General features: G+C 34.8%; 1 protein-coding gene across 16 annotated transcripts in view; it reads left to right on the top strand.

The window, feature by feature from the left end:
- HDAC9 (histone deacetylase 9) overlaps window positions 1-20,553 on the top strand; it is an 857,167-nt gene extending 836,614 nt beyond the window's left edge. For 15 of the 16 annotated variants that reach the window (XR_013995394.1, XM_081080282.1, XM_081080306.1 and 12 more), the window contains 2 exons: window positions 1,255-1,402; window positions 19,265-20,553. Coding sequence is in view for 15 of the 16 variants with exons in the window: in XM_081080282.1 (XP_080936408.1) it covers window positions 1,255-1,402; window positions 19,265-19,304 (188 nt within the window). In the remaining variant the exon portion in view is untranslated. Of the gene's footprint in view, window positions 1-1,254; window positions 1,433-19,264 lie in introns of all 16 variants that reach the window. The other variant, XM_081080307.1, reaches the window with a different exon arrangement.
- Window positions 20,554-21,566: the final 1,013 nt, after the last annotated feature.

Here is a 21,566-nt window from a genome sequence, read left to right as displayed (position 1 = left end):
CTAATAATAATAAAAAAAATTAAAGAAAATACTTGGAGACAACTATGTCAGAAGGTTCTGTTGGCATGGGAGTGGGTGGGGAGACTGGGTCTCCTCCTCTAAGGAGACATTCATTCCTTTGTGAAGCAGTAAGATAAGGAAAGGCCAGTCATGAAATGTTAGTTAGAGCTGGAAGGGATTTGAGGCCGGCCCTCTGTTTTGAGAAGCAGTAATAAAGTGCTGGAGGAGAGTCTTGCGACCATGAGGCGGTCAGTGGCAAGGCTGGGTTTGCAACCCCGTTATCTTCCTTCCCCATTCAGTACTCATCCATTTGCCTTTACAACTCTACTGTTTTTTTGTTGTTGTTGTTTTTGTTTTTTGTTGGTTGGTTGGGTTTTTTTTGGAAGTAAGCAAACAATGCATGCCATTTCCCGCCTAATTGGTCAGGCTGCAGAGATAGTTCTAACCTGGTCAGTCCTGTCAGAACATAGGAAGGTTCTCCTGCTTTGTTTGGGGCTACAGAACACTTCACACAAAAAGTAGCTTGGGGGCTGCAAGAAGGTCTTTAACTCTGCTCGTTCGTATTTATTCCACTGGCATGTTCTCATGACATGACCTCCTATTTTCCTCTCATTCTCTTTCCCTGTCTCAAAAAAAGAAACATCCCTATGACATATGGAAGGTTTCCAACATCAGCCAGTGCATATATTAAAGTTTTAAATCAATTATTGTTCTAGTACACACCCTGGGGTTAAGAAAGAAAGAACATCCAGGACTAACAAACCTGATTGTTCTGGCAAAATTGCCACTCAGTTCATGCTGGCATTTCTGGGCTTTTTCTTTTTCTTTAATATTCCAACCTCATTCAAAAAAAAAAAATGTCTCAAGTAGCAATTTTTAACATTACTATTTCATTCAATTTCTCCATGAGACATCTACTTCCCGGTCTCTTGAGGATTGCCCAGGGTTTGCTTAACTTAGTTGCACAGACAGCTGTCAATCTGATAGTGAGTTCATTAGACCATAGATTACTCTTCACTTCATTACCTTCTGAGAAGGGAGAGACTGCGAGTTGGGAATATGAGCACTTCCCAAGTTGGCATTCTTAGATTGAGAAAAAAAACCTAATCATAACAGTTAAAAAACCAAATTATAACTACGTATAACATGGTGAATTTCAACTTAACAACTCCTCTGAGTTGGACCCATATGAATATTTCGATTAATACTGCTCTAACTAAAATCCCTATAAAGTATGATGCATTTTTTTTCTAGGCAAGTATTGGAAGTCAGTAAGGAGAGTGGCCTTGCCAAGGGGCTGTGCTCTGGCTGGGTCTCAGTTGCAAGAGGAGACAGAGACTGTTTCTGCCCTGGCGTCCCTGACGGTGGATGTGGAACAGCCCTTCACTCGAGAAGACACCAGGTAGGAACCCAACATGGGGGAATCATTAAGGTCAGTAACATCTAGACTCATCGTTAATGCTCATGAACCTCTCTCCAGCCTTCCCTTCATCTGTCTTCTCCACCTGCGCCACCTGTCTTCTCCAGAGCCACAGATGTCACAGCACATGCTGTCAATTATCAAGAATTCATTCATTGGTTTCAGTCTTCATGGGAAACACGGATCTGGAGCATGTGGTTGCAGTTCACAGAGAAATGGAGGGGATGAGATAGATGATGAGAAAAATCACTCCTTATTGGCTAATTCAGTGCAGATTATTATGGAAACAGCTGCTGTGGGCTTCTTTTTCTATTTTTATCTATATTTTTCCACCTGTTCTTTTTCTTTCTCTCATCACTTTGAAATTACTGATATAACAAAGGGAAAAAAAGGAGAGCAGAAGCTGGATGTATTGCTCAGTTGGATAGCCTGAATACATACAAGCTCTTTAGATGACTGTCCTAGAGGTACAATGACTAGATAAAGATGGAAGTTGCCCCCAAAAGAGACAGGAATGTATATTATGGAAAGTGTAGACTTCAGTGTAGACTCTGATTTTCATTTTTACATTTTGATCTGAAGGGGTTGATTTCAATTAGTCTTCACATGAATATAGCTTTCAGGGAAAAAAAATACTAAGATTAACCTAAGATTGGGTTTCCTTGTTCTTTTAAAAAATATCTGTCGGTTTATGCATTTTGGTGCTCATCATCCTATCCTACAGACAATGCTACATGCAGAATTTCTTTAAAGTCTACTGTGACCAAAGCCACCAGAATGTACATACTCGTACATTAACATCGGTGCTTTCTTCAGCTGACTTCAAAGTCACATTTCCTCAATTTAAACACGAATCAGGTGAGGATTTGCTAAAGCTCTGCCAGCTTGCATTTTAAAATTGCTTCTGAGAATGAAATCGGATTCCCTCTGTCAATAATATCACCATTAATTACACAGATCCTGCTACTAGTGCATAGATTGGCAATTTTCCCGAGAATGCATAAATTTGAAGAGTTTTTGCTTTCTTGCTTTTACTGAGTATTCAAAGTTTAATGGATTTAACATCTTGTTTTGGTCAAGAGCAGGAGATAAGTTGAATAAGAAATTTCACTTATATGCAATTATTTTTTCTTACCATAACCACTTAAATAACAAATTACCGGTAGGAAAAGAAAAGTTGTACGATATTGTATTAGAAGGCATCTTCATATGGGCATCTGGAACATAAGGGAAAACTTACTTTACATCTCTGATAATATGAGCTAACCCCCTGTTGTTCCCAGCTAAGAACTGAACCAAGTTCATAATCCAAAGACGTTGCAATTATTGCAAAGGCCAAATACAGTTAGTTGTCTGTCATTTGAGGGCTATAAAACTGAGGAAACTAGCATCTGTTAGTGTTGGATATAAAAGGAGAATAGCTATTCTTGAGAATTCATTTAATATAGAGAAACGAAACAGTAAGCGAAATTCCAACCTGAGTGAAATGAATAATAAGTAATTTTGCCCATTAAATTGCAGAGCTTAGAATAAATTAAGAATAATAAATCCTGTGATGAGCCCCAAACAATATAAAAATCTCAGCCCTTTGGCAAGAGCGAGTGTGCTTGTTTGTCCTCAGGTAGATAGTGCGCTTCACTCCTGCTGATCTGCAGGGATTTAACCGTGCCTTCGGTTCAAGTGATTCTTAAGCTTCATCTGATGGCAGAGAGAGAAGGGGAATGGGAATGTTTTGACATACAGGGCAACAGTTGAAGCTTGTGGCCTCAATTCATGTTTGTTTATCAGTTTTAAACAGATTGTATCTATTTTGATTGATTTTTCTTGTGGGAAGAAAAATGGTTTTGCTTGAAATATTTTCTATGGCTTTGAACTCACTTTTTCAGCAGAGGAAAAGAAAAACTATTCTAGAACTGGCTTTTGCATTTCTGTTGAACCATGCATGAATTTCATCTGAGAGAATTAGACAGAGAAAAACCTTGAAAGCCACAGAGCATTTATTCTTTTCAGGGGAATACTATCAGAATTGTCCCCCGACTCAATGCAGGAAAGAGGACTTTCAGAATGAGATGAAAAGGTGGAAATGTTCTTGGGCCTTTGTTATGAATGCAGTATTATAAGTGCACAGGAAATTGAAAAATTAGAAAAATCAGAGAGCTAAATGGATGGAAAAGGGTGAAGGCAAGATTCTTTTTATAGGAAATTCTTGCCAGTTATTTTGGAGGATATATTGGTGTTTGGAGTGAGATGACTCATTTTGTACTAAGATTTTGGGTAAAGCAGCTCTTTTCCTGGCCAACTCATATCTGACTCATTTACCACTAGTGAATAAGGGATAAAATGCTCCTGGCTAAGAACCATTGTAAGTATTTTTGTTCATTTTTGGGGGGATGTGGGGGGAGAAGGAGAGATGACAACACAGTACAGTCATTTCATTTTTATAATTCATTGATAGACCATGAAAAATAAATTATTAGAATAAAGCTGATATGTGGGGATTCATTTGGGGGATGATTAACTGAAATACAGTTTTTCAAATCACAATTTTCAGGTGGCAAAGGACTTGAACAGGGGAAAAAATGATTGGTGGTTAAGCAAAAAATTTTTAAAAACTAAGTGGGGCTAAGTTAAGTAGATAGGCCTGGTGACATATAACATATTGTTTTTAAGAGAGAATTGTGATCTTAGGCTTTGTCTATTTTGCCAGGAGAGTGTACTTTAAAAGATTATAATTTGCATTGGTCAGATATGTGTTTCAAATGCTTCTACTTTGAAAAGGTCAATGCAATATTCAGGTTTATTCTTGGATACTAGTTCAGGATCTGCTGAAAATCAAGAAAAGGTCTCTCTGTCAAGACTGCAGGATGATAGAGTATTAAATTATTGAGAAGACATTTACACTCTAGAATTTCTGTTTCTCTTTTTTTTAATCAGAACAAAAACTGAAAGTTAGGTTTCAAATGTGAATTTGACCTATTGATTATAGTGTGAATCATATTATGTTTTTTTTAAATACAATCTGATATAGTTGTTTATTTTATCATTTCATCTTTAACTTTAGGCAACTTTTCTCATGAATGAAATGATTTCAAGTCATTATATAATATAGAAGCATTAGAAAATATATGATTCTGACTATTTTGGGTTTGGGATAGCTATCTTATTCATGAGTATGAAAAAAATGTGTACCAAGAAGATGGAAAATCCCAAGTATCATCTGCTTTGGCTTTGAATGGCCTATCTGTCGTACCAACGATATTGACAACCCCATTTCCTGTATGTGAAGACTTGGATGGAAATATAGACTATTAAATATCCAGTGATGTCTAATGTACTTAGAAAATCAACTGTTTGCCTTGCTTTAAGATTGCGTCTCCAAGGCTTCTAGAATCTAAAATATTGTGCAAATTATGCAGGTTTCTGATTTTTCTCTGTGATACAATTATTTTGAGCACTTGTTTATCTAACCAGGCAAACATTCCAATTTTATTCTTAATTTCCATCCAGTGTCAACAAAGCCTTAGTTGTAAAGTAGGCTGAAATTTGGAAACTCCTCGTGAAAAGAACAGTCTGTCCCTTGTCTTCTTTTTCCTCCTCTTCCAGGGACCATCTTTTTATCTCTTTTCAGTGCCAAACATGTGATCTTGGGACATATGTGAAGTCTGACTTAGTATATAGAGATTCAGTCCAGTGCCCAAGTGTGTATTTCAGGGGTCCATTCTGAATTCTTTATAAAGAAGTGTTTAATTTGGAAAGAGAAATGTGTTCTTAAATAGAACCATAAGTATAACGAGATGCATGATAACTGGAGTGTCCCACCACCACATCTTAGTCTCCATTCCTTCTCTCCTATGTTCTTACCACTACAGAGGAAGAGGAGAGTGTGACTCCAGAATCAGCTGGCCAAGTCCAAGTCCCATTTCCCGCTTAATAATTGTGTGATCAGGGACAAGTTACCTATCTCTCTCCACTTTATTTTCCTTGTCTTTAAAATGAAGAGAAATTTTCATAGAGTTTTGAGGATGAAATTACATAAATACATCTTAAGAACTTAACACCTGACACATAGTGAGCACTCAGTAAAGATTGGTTTTTAATATTATTTTCTATCACTTTCTTTTTCCTCAATTTTCTCTCTTTTCCCCTCCATCAGTACATTGATCATTACCCAGTGATCTGTAATATTAGAATACAGAAGCTGTACTTGGGCATCTATATGTTTAACTTGTCATGTGTTAAATAAATAGTATAGTCATTAAAAAAAAGAGTTTGACAAATAATCACTAAGCAATAAATTAACTAATCTGTGGTTAGCTGACTTAAGAAATTTCAGAATGCCCAATACACTGTAGGTAATAAATAAATACTTATCAAATGAATGAATGAATCTAAAGACAGGAGACAAAACATTGTTAAAAGGGCAACATAACATTTCATAATAATACGTGAGCTCTTCTTGTCTCTATTTGTTGTGATTTCTGAGGGAATTAGTGTTTTTATATTTTATAAGAGTTTTCAAAATGTGAATTTTTACATTTATTTTCTTTCATAGTACTAATTGACAATGTCCGTATTCAGAGATGTTGACTAACCAGAATCCATAGAACTCATATCACAAAGATGGACTGACTGAGGAAACAAAATAAAGGAGGGAAGGAGAGATGGTGTCTGTTTGAATAGGAAAAGGAATTGTCTTTATGGGAGGAGAAAAATACAGGAGCGATGCTGACAGATCACAGGATTATCCTCCAACCTGCAGGATGAGGAGGGAAAACATTCGGTTCATGCGTTTTTGTTTTTTTAAAAACATGTTCTGATTATTTTCTATGTGCCAGACAAATTTGGGAGCCAGGGTCACAAAGCCTCCCTGAAGTCCTCAAAACATTCCCATACTTGAAGATTGTATTGGTTTTCAATTGCTATCTTTAAAAAATTACTACAAACTTAGTGGCTTTAAATGACAAAAAGGTCAGAAAGCTGACACCGATTTCTGGGGCTAAAATCAAGAGGTTGGCAGGGCCTGGTTCCTTTCTTAAAGCTCTAGGAGAGAATCTGTTTCCTTGACTTTTCTATATTCTAGAGGCTGCCTACATTTCTTGTCATGACTCCCTTCCTGTATCTTCAAAGCCAAGAACTTTCCATCTCTCTGACTTTTCTTCAGTCATCCTATTTCTTTCTGACTTAAGAAAAAAGCTGGGAAAGGTGTCTTAAATGCCAAGAAAATCCTCTATGTTTAAAGATACATATGATTAGAGTAGACCCACCAGGATAATTTCTCCATCTCAAAGTCCTTAATATTAATCACATCTACAAAGTCAGTTTTGCCATGCAAGGCAACATATTCACATCTTCCAGCAATTAGGATGTACTCGTAGATATCTGTGGGGGCCATATTCTTCCTACCACAAGATCAGACATGAACAACCAAGTACAATAAGTGACAAGTCATTTGATAGATTGAGCTGCAGAATAAAAGAAAACTCAAATTTGGCCATGAACTGGGGAACAAATTACAAAGCTGGGACAACTGAGCCAGGAAGAAGGCATAGGATTTTTACCTAGTAAATAAGAAGAAAGGCATCCAAGATAGAGACAATAACTTGAGCAAACGATCTCTTTTTTTTTTTTAACTTCTACTGCCAACACTCAGTCCAAAGTACATTCATCTTTCATCCCAACTCTTACAGTACATTCCTCATTAGTTCCCAAAACTACTTTTGACTCCTTTCTGATCGGTTTTCTACACACCAATAAGGAAGCTCTTCGAAACAAAATGAAAAACAACTGGAGAGCAAATCCTGCAATGACTCTGCTTGAAACCCTTCAGTGCCTTTCCGTTTCCATTGGCATGAAGACCATCATCCTTAAGAGGACATGTGAGGTCTACATGATCAGACACTCACCTTCATTTTGTGCCTTATCTCTGACAGCTTTCCTCTTTCTTTTGTGATCTTTTGTTTTCCTCTTTTGTTGGAACAAGGTTCCAACAAAACCTTGTTTCTTTTTTTTAAAAGAACTGATGTATACCTTACATATAATGATATGCACTAATCAAAGTATTTTACCTATTCCTTACTCACATATACATACAACCCAGAATAGGATCCAAAACAGTTTCATCACCCAGAAAGATCACTTGTGCCTCTTCTTTGTCAATGTCACTCCCTCCAGAAGTAAACATTTTCTTTAGTTTTAACTATGTGGATTAGTTTTGCCAGTTCTTGAATTTAATCTAAAGGGAATCATGTAGTATATACTGCTTTTTATCTGGGTTTTATTCCACTCAGCATGTTTTTGAGATCGATCCAATCAGTATTTCTTTATTTTTATTACTGCACATTATTCCAGTGTATTAACACACCCTGATTTCTTTATCCATGCCACTGTGGATGGACATTTGACTAGTTTCCCATTTGGGGCTATTAATTTTTTTCTGATTCTTTCAGTTGAGACATAATTGACATGTAACATTATATTACTTTCAGCTGCACACCATAATGATATTTGTACTCAAATAATAGCATCCCCTTTCTACCTTTTACCAGATCTTGGCAACCACCATTCTACTTTCTATTTCTAAGAATTTGACTCCTTTGATACCTCATACAAGTGGAATCATGCAGTATGTGCCTTTCTGTGACTTGGTTTATTTAGCATAATATCCTCAGGTTCATCCATGATGCAGCATATTACAAGACTTCCATCTTTTTTTAATGGCTGAATTCTTTAATCAATATGAGTGTGCATTACCTCTTCAAGATTCTGTTTTCAATTCTTTTGGATATATACCCAGAAGTAGAATTGCTGGATTATGTGGTTGTTATATTTTTAATTTTTTGAAGAACCTAAGTCTCTATAAAAAATTTGTTCAAGTTTTTATTTTGTGAACACAAGCACTCGATTTTCTCTGATATATACCTAGGAGTGGAATTGCTGAGTTGTAAGGGAGCCATGTATTTTACTTTGTAAGAAACTTCCAAACTGCTTTCCAAAATGGCTATGCCATTTTTCATTCCCACCATCAAGGAGTGACAATTCTAATTGCTTCATAGCCTTACCAACACTTCATATAGTCAGTCTTTGTAATTTAGCCTTTCTGTTGGATATGTAATGGTATCTCATTGTGGGTTCAAATATTCTCCAAAGAACGCTATTTGTGTCCACATCAGGCCTTCTTGGCACATACCCTTCCCTCTGTTTGGAATACTTGTCTTTCTTATCCTCCCACTGACCCTATGCTGGCTTCCTCATTCTCTTCCCCTTATCCTTTAGATCTCAGATCAAATATGTCTTCCTCTTCTTGGAGTATGTTCACCGACCAGTAATACCAAAATCAGATCAGGTCCCCCATTATATTTTTTACATTTCCCATGTAGTTCTAGTGCCCACAACAGAGCCAGACTGCCTAATATATACTCTATAATTATTTCTTGAATCAAAATCAGTAAACTGGGGAGCACGAGCACTGGTAAGATGTGGGATTCTGCATGCCTCACAGCTGTGGGAAGGTAAAGTATGGAAGCCATGCTGGAAAGCAATTTATACCACTTAGTATACGCAAAACATATGACATAGTATTACTGCTCCTGAGAATGTGAGCTGAAGACATTCTCATCTAGGGGCATTAGAGTACATGTACTAGGAAGGAAGTTCACTACAGCTTTATTCATGGTGGATAGACAGGAGAAGTCAAACCCAGGTCAATTATTGGGAGAATGAATAGTGAAAATGTGGTGAATTTACACAATGGAGATGCTATTTAGTACTTAGACGCTACAGACTAGATGAACGTAACTACATGGGTAGCTCTCCTAAGTACAGTACTGAGTGAGAAAATTAAGCAAGACCAATGATACCTGTCTATATAAAAGTCAAGTTTCTATAAAATAAAAATATACGCCCACAAAAATATATAGCTTTAAAGAATGCCCTATGAACAAAATCATGTACAAAGTAAGCATTACATTGCTTGCCTTGGAGAAAAAAGAGGAAGTAAGATAGAGGGATTAAGTTAAATTCATAAAATAAGAGAAAATGTGTTTTATAAATAACATTATTAATATTCATTAACAAATACTATTTTAAAAATCATAGGATATCAAATACCTATTTAAGGGGAAAATACAAGAATTGTATGCTGTCTCAAGTTAAATTCTTTCTTTTCTGCTTTTTTTGTTTTGTTTGTTTCAGGTGTACAAAGCAACATAATAGTTAGACATTTACATCCCTCACAAAGTGATAACCTCCTCAGGTCTACTACCCCTCTGACATCTTATATAGCTGTTACAATACCATTAACTATCTTCCCTATGCTGTACTCCACATCCCATGAATATATATATACAAAGGGTGCCAAAAAATGTGTAAAAATTTTAAGAAAGGAAAACTATATTAATAGTGTAATACTCAAGATATGAGTATACCGATAACAAACAATGAATACAAGTCACGTTTGATCTGCAATTACAAGAGGTGCTCAAAGTGGTTACCATCAGCATAATTTTAATACAGTATTTACTTTCTTAAAGTGTGTATACATTTTTGGCACCCTCTGTGTGTGTGTGTGTGTCTGTGTGTGTATATGTGTCTACATATATGTACATATTTAATTATATATATTTAACTATGTATATTTAATTATATATAATTTTATATTTAATTAATATGTATTTAATTATAGTTCACGTTCAATGTTATTCTACTTCAGCTTCAGGTGTATAGTCCATTGGTCAGGCAGCTACACAGTCTATGAAGTGCCCATCTGGCACTGCACATAATCTTTACAACATTATTGATTGTATTGCCATACTGTATTTCATATCCCCGTGACTACTAACTTGCACTTTCTAATTCCTTGACCTTCTCCCCTATCCCTACCCCTCCCATCTAGCAACCATCAGTTTTTCCCCCTATATCTGTAAGTTTGTTTCTGTTTTGTTTGCTTGTTTGTTCTGTTCTTTAGTTTCCACATATAAGTGAGATCATATGGTATTTGTCTTTCTCAGTCTGACTTATTTCACTTAGCATAATATTCTCTATCCATGTCATTGCAAATGGTAAGATTTCATTCTTTTCTATGGCCGAGTAATGCTCCATTGTATGAATGTACCACAGTTTCTTTATCCAGTCATCTATCGATGGGCATTTTGATTGTTTCCATATCTTAGCTATTGTGAATAGCGCTGCAATTTTTTTGAATTAGTATTTTGGATTTCTTTGGATAGATACCCAGGAGTAGAATTGCTGGGTCATAAGGTAGTTCCATTTCAGTTTTTTTAGGTAAGTCCATACTGTTTTCCATAGTGGATGCACCAATCTGCCATCCCACCAACTGTGCACGAGGGTTCCCTTTTCTCCACATCTTCACCAACACTTGTTGTCTGTTGATTTCTTGATGATAGCCATTCTGACTATCAGAATGGTATCTCATTGTGATTTTCATTTGCATTTCTCTAATGATTTTCTTTGTGTGTAAATTATTATAACCTATGATTACTGGACTGCACTGATCATTCCCTTAATATATGAAATGTTTGTCCCTGAAGATAACCATCAATGTTCACTGTGAATTTGGCTTGCTGTAGTAGAAGTTTTTATCTTTCAATTAGCTAAACTATTGTACTAAAATTTACCTTTGGAGGTTTTATTTTTATGTTACTGTGTCTCTACCTCACCTAATTGCAAATGGAATTAAATTCAGTGAGAGAAAGATTCATCTCTTCCTGTCCCCCATCCCTTTCCACAACTGTGTTTTTGTTAATCAAGGTAAATGTGGTATGTCCATAGATGATTGGAATGGAGTACCCCCACATTTCCAAAGCATTGCTTCTCACCCTTTCACCAAAAACAATGATTAAATGGCCATCCTAAGCCAGTTCACTTTCTAAGTGTTTCATGAAGATAATTTTTTAAAATGTCATCTTTTAAAAAATTTTTAGACATATAGAATAATTACTTAGGGTCAAGGATTAAGTAAAATTAGTACCACCTCCTCTGACAGCTATGGATATGAGAAGGGAGATATTATAAATAATTACAGTGGCAGATATAAATAATACAATTTTTCTGTAATTGTTTAATGCTTTACAATTTATAAAGCATGTTCTCTTAAATTAACTCATTCAGTTCTCACAACCCTGAGGGCAAGTCAGGGATTATCATTTTAATTTTAAAGAGAAAATTTTTAATAATAACCTAGAGATGGTGATTTGCTCAAAGTTACATTTTTGTAAGTGGCAGAGCTGAGACTTAAACATAGGACATCTGTCTTGAAATTCAGGATATTTTCCAACATGCTGTACTACTAATACTACTTAAATGTTTCAAGACACAGAAAGAATTGGCTAGTTATGTGTATATGTATTTGATTTAGCAAAATGTGGGGAGCAGTAAATGGACTATTTAAAAAAGTGGTTAATATACAATGATTTTGAAGGGAAGAAAGGAAAGAGAAGCATCTGATGGAAAGCTTTATATTTTACCTGCAAGTCCCCATGTTTCAACGGAAGAGGCTCCATTTTTGCAAGTGATGGAGTTGCACTGCAGACAACCTGTTCATGTCGTCCTGCCCCAGACCCAGAGCAACAGGGATTGTGAAGAATCAGGGAAATCTAACACCACAAAAGAACACAATAAACTTCCAGTAACTGACTCCAAAGAAATAGAGATGCATGAATTGCCTGTAAAAGATTAGGAAATAATCATTTTAAAGATGCTCAAAGAATTACAAGAGAACACAGATAAACATTTGAACAAAAATTAGGAAAACAGTACAAGAACAAAATGAGAAGTTCAACAAAGAGATAGAAAACATTGAAAAGAACCAAACAAATTTTGGAGCTGAAGAATACAATAACTGCACTAAATAATTCTTTGTAGAGCTCAACATCAGGTTGAACCTAACAGAAGAAAGAATCAGTGAACTCAAAGACAAATCATTTGAAATTATCCAGTCAAATGATCAAAAGGATAAAGAATGAAAAGGAATGAAGAAAGCCCATTAGACTTATAGGACACCATTAAGATAATTTATGAATTATTGGTCCCATGAGGAGAAAAGTAGAAGAAAGGGGGTAGAAAGTTTGTTTAAAGTAGTAATGGTTGAGAACTTCCCAAACCTGAGGAGAGATTTAGACATCCAAGTTCATGAAGCTAATAGGTCAGCCGAAAATTTCAATTCAAAATGATCCTTCTCCAAGATACCTTATAATACAACTGTCTACAAACCAAGACAAAAACAGGATTTTAAAAGTAGCACAAGAAAAATAATTCTGTCACACAAGGGAGCCTACATAAGGTAATTTGTGGATTTCTCAGCAGAAATCTTGCAGGCCAAGAGAGAGTGGGATGATATAGCAAAAGTGCAAAAGGAAAAACTGCCAATCCCAATACTTTACCCAGCAAAGTTATCCTACAGAAGTGGAAGTGAGATTAAAAACTTTCCCAGGGGCCAGCCCGGTGGCTCAGGCGGTTGGAGCTCCATGTTCCTAATTCTGAAGGCTGCCGGTTCAATTTCCACATAGGCCAGTAGGCTCTCAACCACAAGGTTACCAGTTCAATTTCCTCGATTCCTGCAAGGGATGATAGGCTCCGCCCCCTGCAACTAAGATTGAACACAGCACCTTGAGCTGAGCTGCCACTGAGCTCCTGGATGGCTCAGTTAGTTGGAGTGTGTCCTCTCAACCTCAAGGTTGTCGGTTTGACTCCCACAAGGGATGGTGGGATGCGCCCCCTGCAACTAGCAACGGCAACTCCACCTGGAGCTGAGCTGTGCCCTCCACAACAAGGACTGAAAGGACAACAACTTGACTTGGAAAAAAGGCCTGGAAGTACACACTGTTCCCCAATAAAGTCCTGTTCCCCTTCCCCAATAAAATCTTTAAAAAATTAAAAAGTAATTGCATTTAAAAAAAAAAAAAAAAGCTTTCCCAAACAAACAAAAGCTAATGTAGTTCAGCACCGTAAGGTCTGCCTTACAAGAAACGCTGAAAGTTCTTTAAGCTGAAAAGAAAGGATAATAATTAATTTCATGAAAATATATGGAAATATATAACACACTGGTAAAGTTAAGTATAGTCAGTTTCAGAATACTCTACAATTGTAATATGGTGATGTGTTACTTAACTCTAGTATAAAGGTTAAAGGACAAAAGTATACAAATAGCCACAATAAGTTGTTAATGGATGCAAAATATAAAAACATGTAAATTGTGACAATACAAACAAAAAATGTAGGGTGGAGTAAAAGGGTAGAGTTTTGTGTACAATTAAAGTTACGTTGTTATTTGATTAAAACTGTCTTTTATATCTGTAAGCTGCTTGAAGAAAACCTCAAAACAAAACAAAAACCTATAGTAGATACATACAATACAAAGAGAAGGTAATCAAAATACACCACTATGGAAAATTATCAGTTTTCAAAACAGAAAACAATAGTTTCAAAAACAGAATTGTTTCAAAATAGAAAACAATTAACAAGATGGCAATAATAAGTCCTTAACTATCATCAATAATTATTTTAAATGTAAATGGATTATACACGCCAATCAAAAGGCATAGACTGCTTGAATGGATTAAAATAAAAAATAAAATAGACCCAACTATATGCTGCCTACAAAAAATTCACTTTAGTTTCTAGGACACATATAGCCTCAAAGTTAAGGGTAAAGATATTCCAAGCAAATAGAAACAAAAATAGAGTAGCTACACTGATATCAGAAAAAAATAGTCTATAAGTCTGAAACTGTAACAAGACACAAATAAGGTCATTATATAGTGATAAAGAAGTCAATTTGGCAAAAGGATACAACAATTGTAAACATATATGCACCCAACACTAGAACAAATATGAACAGATCTGAAGGGAGTAATAGACAGCAATACAGTAATAGTAGGGGACTTCAGTACCCCACTTTCTACAATTGATAGATTATCCAACAGAAAATCAATATGGAAACATTGGACTTAGTCTATACTTTAGACCAAATGTACCTCACAGACATACACAGAACATTCCATCCAACAACAGGAAAATATACATTCCTTTCCAGTGCACATGAAACATTTTCCAGAATAGTTCATGTGTTAGATCACAAAACAATACTTAGCAAGTTTTAAAAGACTGAAATAATAGCAAGTATCCTTTCTGAGCACAATTGTATGAAACTAGAAATCCATAACAGGAGGAAAACTAGAAATTTCACAAATATGTGGAAATTAAACAACATACTCCGGAACAACTAATGGATCGAGGACTAAATCAAAAGAAAATAAAACATTTTCTTGAAATAAATGAAAATGAAAACACAACATAACAAAACTTATGGGATGCAACAAAAGCAGTGTGAAGGGGCAACTTTACAGCAATAAATACCAACATTAAAAAAAGAAGAAGAAAAAGAGGAGGAGGAAGCGGAGGAGGGAATAGAGGATGAGGAGGAAGAGAAGAAGAAAGATCCCAAATAAACAACCTAACATTACACCTTAAGGACTAGGAAAAGAACAAACTAAGCCTAAAATTTCAGCAGAACAAAGGTTAACAAAAATCAGAGCAGAAATAAATGAAATAGAGAATAGAAAAACAAAGGAAAAGATCAGTGAAACTAAAAGTTGTTTTTTTGAAGATTTAAAAAATGCTAAATCTTTAAGTAGACTTACCAAGAAAAGAGAGAGAACTCAAATAAATTAAATTATAAATGAAAGAGGTGACATTACAACTGATATAGCACAAAGTGTCATAAGAGACTACGATGAACAATTATATACTGACAAATTGGACAATCTTCAAGAAATCATAAATTTGTAGAAACATACAACCTACCAAGACTGAATTATTAAGAAACAGAAAATCTGAACAGGCCAATTACAAGTAAGGAAATTGAATCAGTAATCGAAAACCTCGCAAAAAAGAGAAGCCCAGTCCCAGATAGTTTCATTGGTGAATTCTTTCAAAAATTTCAGGAAGAATTAACACTGATCCTTCTCAAATTTATCCAAAAAATGAAGAGGAGGAAACACTCCCAACTCAACTTATGCAGGCATCATTACCCTGATACCAAAGTCAGATAAGGATACTACAAAAAAACTATAGGCCAATATCCCTGACAAACATAGATGCAAAACTCCTCAAAAAATACTAGCAAATCAATTTCAACAGGACATTAAAATAATTATACACCATGATTAAGTTGTATGTGAGGATGGCTCAAATATGCAACTCAATACAATATGATACACCACATTAATAGAATGAAAGATAAAAATCATACGATCCTCTCAGTAAGTGCAGAAAAAGCAATTGACAAAAGTCAATATCTTTGATAATAAAAACTCAGCAAATTGGGTATAGAGGGAATGTACCTCAACATAATAAAGACCATATATGACAGACCCACAACTAACATTATATTCAACAGTAAAAGGTTGAAAACTTTTCCTTTAAGATGAGAAATAAGAGTGTTTTATTGCTGATAACATGATCTTAGATATAAAAAATGCCAAAGACTCCACCAAAATAAAGAAATTCAATAAAGTTTCAGTATACAAAATAAGATCTATACAGCAAAAACAATAAAGACTCTGATGAAATAAATTAAAGAAGACATAAATAAATGGAAAGGTATTCCATGTTCATGGATTAGAAGAGTTAATATGAAAACCTCCATATTACCCAAAGTCATCTATAGATTCAATGCAATCCTTTTCAAAATTCCAATTACATTTTTTGTAGAAATAGAAAAAACAACCCTAAAATTCATATTCAACTACAGAAGATCCTAAACAACCAACACAATCTTGATAAAGAACATAGCTAGAGGAATCACACATCCTGAGTTCAAACTATATTACGAAGCTAAAGTAATCAAAACAATATGGTACTGGCATAAAAGCAGACATAAATACCAATGGAATGGAATTGAGAACCCAGCAATAAACCCTCACATATGTGGTCAACTAATATTTGACAAGGGATCCCAGAATACTCAACAGGGAAACAATAACCTCTTCAATAAATGGTTTTGGAAAAACTGTATATTCATATGTAAAAGAATGAAATTGGACCCCTATCTTACACCAGTCACAAAAAAATTAACCCAAAACGGATCAAGGACTTAAATGTAAGATCTGAAACTGTGAAACCCTTAGAAGAAAACATAGGAAAAAAGCTCATTAACATTGGTCTTTGCAATGATTTTTGGATATGACAACAACAACAAAAAGCAATAAAAATAAACAAATGTGACTACATCAAACAAAACTTCAATCAACAAAATGAAAAGGCAACATATGAAATAGAAAATAATTGCAAATCATATATCTGATAAGGGGCTAATATCCATAAAATATATGGAACACACGATTCAGTAGCAAATAATAATTATATAATAATAATAATCCAATTTAAAATGGGCAAAGGACTGAATATTTTTCTATAGAAGACAAACAAATAACCAAAAGCTACATTAAAAGGTGCTCAATATAACTAATCATCAAAAAATGCAAATCAAACTAGAACGAGATCTCTCTATACATCTGTTAAAATGGCTGTCATAAAAAAAAGATAACAAATATTAGTGAAGATATGGAGAAAAGGGAACTCTTGTGCGCTGTCGAAGGTAACATAAATATTGGTAAAGCCCTGTGAAAAGCAGTATGGAGGGTCCTCAAGAAATTAAATGTAGAACTACCATGTGATTCAGTAGTCCCACTTCTGGATATTGATCCAAAGGAAACAAAATCACTATCTTAAAGATATCTGCACGCTTATGTTCATTGCAGCATTATTCACAATAGTCAAGACAGGGAAACAACCCTAAGTACCCATTGCCTGATGAATGGATAAAGAAAATGCAGGATATACGTGCAATGGGATATTATAGAGCCATAAAAAAAGAAGTTACAACATGGTTGTCATCATAACAACAAAATAATGGTAATTACGTGAGGTGAAGGATGTGTTATTGTGGTATTTTGCAGTATATGTGTGTATCAGTTTATCACATTGTACAGCTTAAACTTCCACAATGTTATATGCCAATCATATCTCAATCAAGTTGGGGGAAAAAAGGAATAGGAAAATTTAGTCTCCATTAGAGTCCCTCGATTGAGAATGCTATACATTATATTCTCAGATGTAAATAAGTGTGTATGTTTATGTATAAATTAGTTTAGTTACTTAAATGTTTTTCTTAGGTTAAAATTTTTCTTCTTGGAATGCTGATAATTTCAGTTTGGAAGGATTTTAATAGACTGTTAATCATTTAAATAGCTTTTATCTTATAAAACACTTTCTCACAACCTCCTTATGCAGTATAGTCTTGGACAGACAGTAACTTCCTAAGAAATGATTTTCTTTTAGTGTTTCATATGGACTCATTTGGAACTCTCTTTTGGTAATGTTGAATAATGAATATCTAATATTTTTCCTTCTTTAGAGGATGCATTAAAATATTTTTTATTACTATTCCATGGATAAAAATCTTTATTTCAGTATTTTAAATTTATTTTTAAGTGCTAAGTTAAAATAGCAACTACTTTATAAATACATATAAATATTGGCTTTTTCCTTTTAAATCTGTAAAATAACATGGAAATATAGTTCATTTGCCTTCATAAACAGTTGTGTTTGAAACATAGCATTTTTTAATATGAAATTAATTTATAATGGAATACTGAAAAGTATATAAACAATATGAAAAAGAAAATGAAAACCATCTACCTATTATTCCACCACCCAGAGAAAACCACCATCCATTTATGGTGTTTCTTAATGGTAACCTAGTCGTAACTGTATCTGTATGCTATTCAATGCAATTTTTTTGCATACGTTAGATAAAGGAGCCACAGACCCAAAGTATTAAATAACTGATGTCTCATAGTGTTTGTTCGTTTACAAGTCAATTTTACCCCCTTTATTATTTTTAACCTGCACTAGTTCTATAAGGAACATCTTTTTTCTCATGGTCTTAACCCTGAAACCACAGCTTCACAGAAGTGTGGTTACAACATTAACACTTGCAACATTAGCAAATCAGAGAGCTCAAACTGAACCGTAGTTCTCCCAGCATCTAAAATTACAGTAGTGTTCCCTAGTTGATCCAGCTACCTTGTGTATGTGGATTCCTGCTACAATTTTGTCCTTTTAGCTAAATTAAAAAATCATTCTAAAAGTTTGCCTTAAATTCCCCTCAGAGTGTTACTAAATTAAGGTTAAATCACAAGTATAAATTTTCAAGCAATTAGTTTTGGGTTTGCCTGAGCAGAACACCCCCACAGATGATGCCGAATAAAAACTATTTACACACTACCATAGTGCATTTCTTGTAAAACTGTTGGGTCTCTAGCAGCGATTTGCTAATCAAATTCAGAATTTGATTTGAAATGCCTCCGGCAGGCAGCCAATCCAGTTATGAAAGAACAGAAGCAAAAACCAGAGCCCTGGTGAGTTTCCTCCAGAAGCTAACTTGGTCCTTTGCTCTAGTTAGCAAACTGATTCCATAGGAAATCGCTGCAATTGCTCCTAAAATAAAATATCGTAGTTAATTTTTGCAATAAATTATTGGACTGTGCTAGACACAAAACATGTACATTTTGGAATCTAGAGTTATAAAAATTCTGACATGTTTTAATATAAACAGGAACATTTCCAATGATTGCTTGGATCTAAAATGTTTTTCCACTTGACATTTGTTTATACTTCCTAGGAAAGAAACTCTATTTATGGATAACTGAATAATACAAATAAACATCAGAGAGAGCTGAAAAATCAGCTTTGATTATGCATGAAAATCTACAATGTCATTGTGTACTCTTATTCCGTATTCTGATTGCCTGTTTATTTTTACAGAACTGCTGGTGAGCCTATGGAAGAGGAGCCAGCCTTGTGAAGTGCCAAGTCCCCCTCCCCCCATATTTCCTGTGTGTGACATCATTGTGTATCCCCCCACCCCCACCCCAGCACCCTCAGACATGTCTTGTCTGCTGCCTGGGTGGCACAGATTCGATGGAATATAAACACTGGGCACAAAATTCTGAACAGCAGCTTCACTTGTTCTTTGGATGGACTTGAAAGGGCATTAAAGATTCCTTAAACCTAACCGCTGTGATTCTAAAGTTACAGTAAACCACGATTGGAAGAAACTACTTCCAGCGTGCTTTTAATATACTTCATGACCCACTCCCAGGCCCAAAGTATGAACTAGAAACATCCAATACAGCATTAGATACTGTTCATTACAAATGCTCTGACAGCCAGCGATATTTTGGGCAAAACCTAAGAAAGACTCATTCCTGACATTCTGATCAGTTTTTTATTGGGTAATTTTTTGTCAAACAGTCTTAAATTGTTTACAGAATTTGCTTTCAGCTATGAACGGATAGCAATTCCCGACAGCTCGCAGGGATTTGTTTTGTTCTGTTTTGTTTGTTTTTTTGGCCTTTGTTTTAACACATGGTTCAACTCTTGCTAGTTAAGAGTTCAAGATGGAGGAACTAGGTTGAGGCTTTTTCAGTGGAATAAACCACGGTATCTTAAAGTCCTAATGCCAAAGGAACCTCAAACACTGTATATACTGGTGCAATATTTTATGTCCCTTTTTTCTGAGAAAACTTACCCTATTTCCCTACCATCTCTCTGTGTTCTCACACACTGGAGATTTGCAGTTGTATTTGAGGATGAGGTATCCCTCCTCCCTCACACATCCCTTGTACTGATGACAGTAGCTCTGACCATATGTTCCATGGAGGATTTCCAGTGTCTTTGAAAACTTTTCAAAGATGGTCTTAATTTGTTCCAAATCTATCAAGAACGTACTCTCTCACTTTTCTTTTTCTGACCTCCATCATTTCCTTTCTTCTTACGTTTCATCCTTCCTTCTTATAGAAAAGTAAAGATTACCCATTATCTCCCCAATTACTCAGGACCTGTGAGTATTTAATTTATTATTTTTTTTTTACTTTTCAGGCAAACACAGTTGCTTGATCTAATGTGTTCTTTTAGCTGTGGAACCACTGAGGTGAATGTGGCTTAAGCAATGTTACTGAATTTTCTAGATCTTTGAAATGTGTTAATGAAGGCATTGCCTATTTGATATCACCTTGAGTTGAGTTAACCTTGAAAAGTTGTGCCTTCGTGTGAAAAAAAAAAAAAAAACACCAAAAAAACCCCCAATTTAACCTTCACCCATGTTGCCTTAGTGTCAAAGGCTAAAAGTAATGGACATTTATTTATTTCTGAGATTAAAAGCAACTTAGTAAATATAAGTAGGTTATCCCCCTACCTTCCAAAATTCTATTTCAAGGTACAACTTGAACACATAAAGACATTGATGTAGAATACCTCACAGTATTTAATATCTGACAATGCTTTCAAAAGAGTTGATGTTTCTTTTTATATATTTTCCTAACTCAAAGGATATATTAAAGCCATAAGTGAAGATTGTCATGCTTTTATTCAGAAATCTGAAAGAAACCTTAATTAAAACAAGGTTTTAGGGAAGGCCATGATATGAAAGATATGGAACAATATGGTTTTAGTTAAAGAGGACTCTAACCTGTAAATCAAAGATGAAAGATTTCACTCAAGTAGAATTATATAACTCTCTTTTGTTATACAGTCAGACCATATTTTTCATGCATTTAGTTTTTTTAGGATTACCATTTTAATTTTAAAGACTTTTATTACATATACAAAAATGGCTCAATACTTGGTTTAAAATGTTAGAAATTTGAGATGCCCTTTGAAATAGGAAATCTGAAATGGAATGTAACTCAGTATAAGGTAAAAATTTACTTACATTGCATAAGGGTAAGGTCAATCTCAATTCACAATAGTAATGATTTTTTTTGTAAAAAAAAACATGATATTTTCAGAAAACTTCACGTCAGTCACATTTGGTAGCTCTTGCTATTTTACTGTAATTCCTGAGATTTATTTACAGAAAATCAAATAATGGAGCCAAAAGCTTAAAAAAAGTAAAATAAAAAAGACTCCCTTTTTTAAAAAGGAAAGTTGTATCATTTTGTTTGGAAATATAATTGTAATTATTTAAAAGCAACTTGATAATTACAAATCTCTATTGTTACGCTCAGTCCTCCCAGATATTTTTAGATGTTGAATAAGCAAATGAAACAGTATAGTGCACACATAC

The sequence above is a fragment of the Rhinolophus hipposideros genome (genome assembly GCF_964194185.1).
Source record: "Rhinolophus hipposideros genome assembly, chromosome: 18".
Classification (NCBI taxonomy): domain Eukaryota; kingdom Metazoa; phylum Chordata; class Mammalia; order Chiroptera; family Rhinolophidae; genus Rhinolophus; species Rhinolophus hipposideros.
Note: the sequence above shows the minus strand (reverse complement) of the source record. Positions and strands in the feature narration are given on the sequence as shown.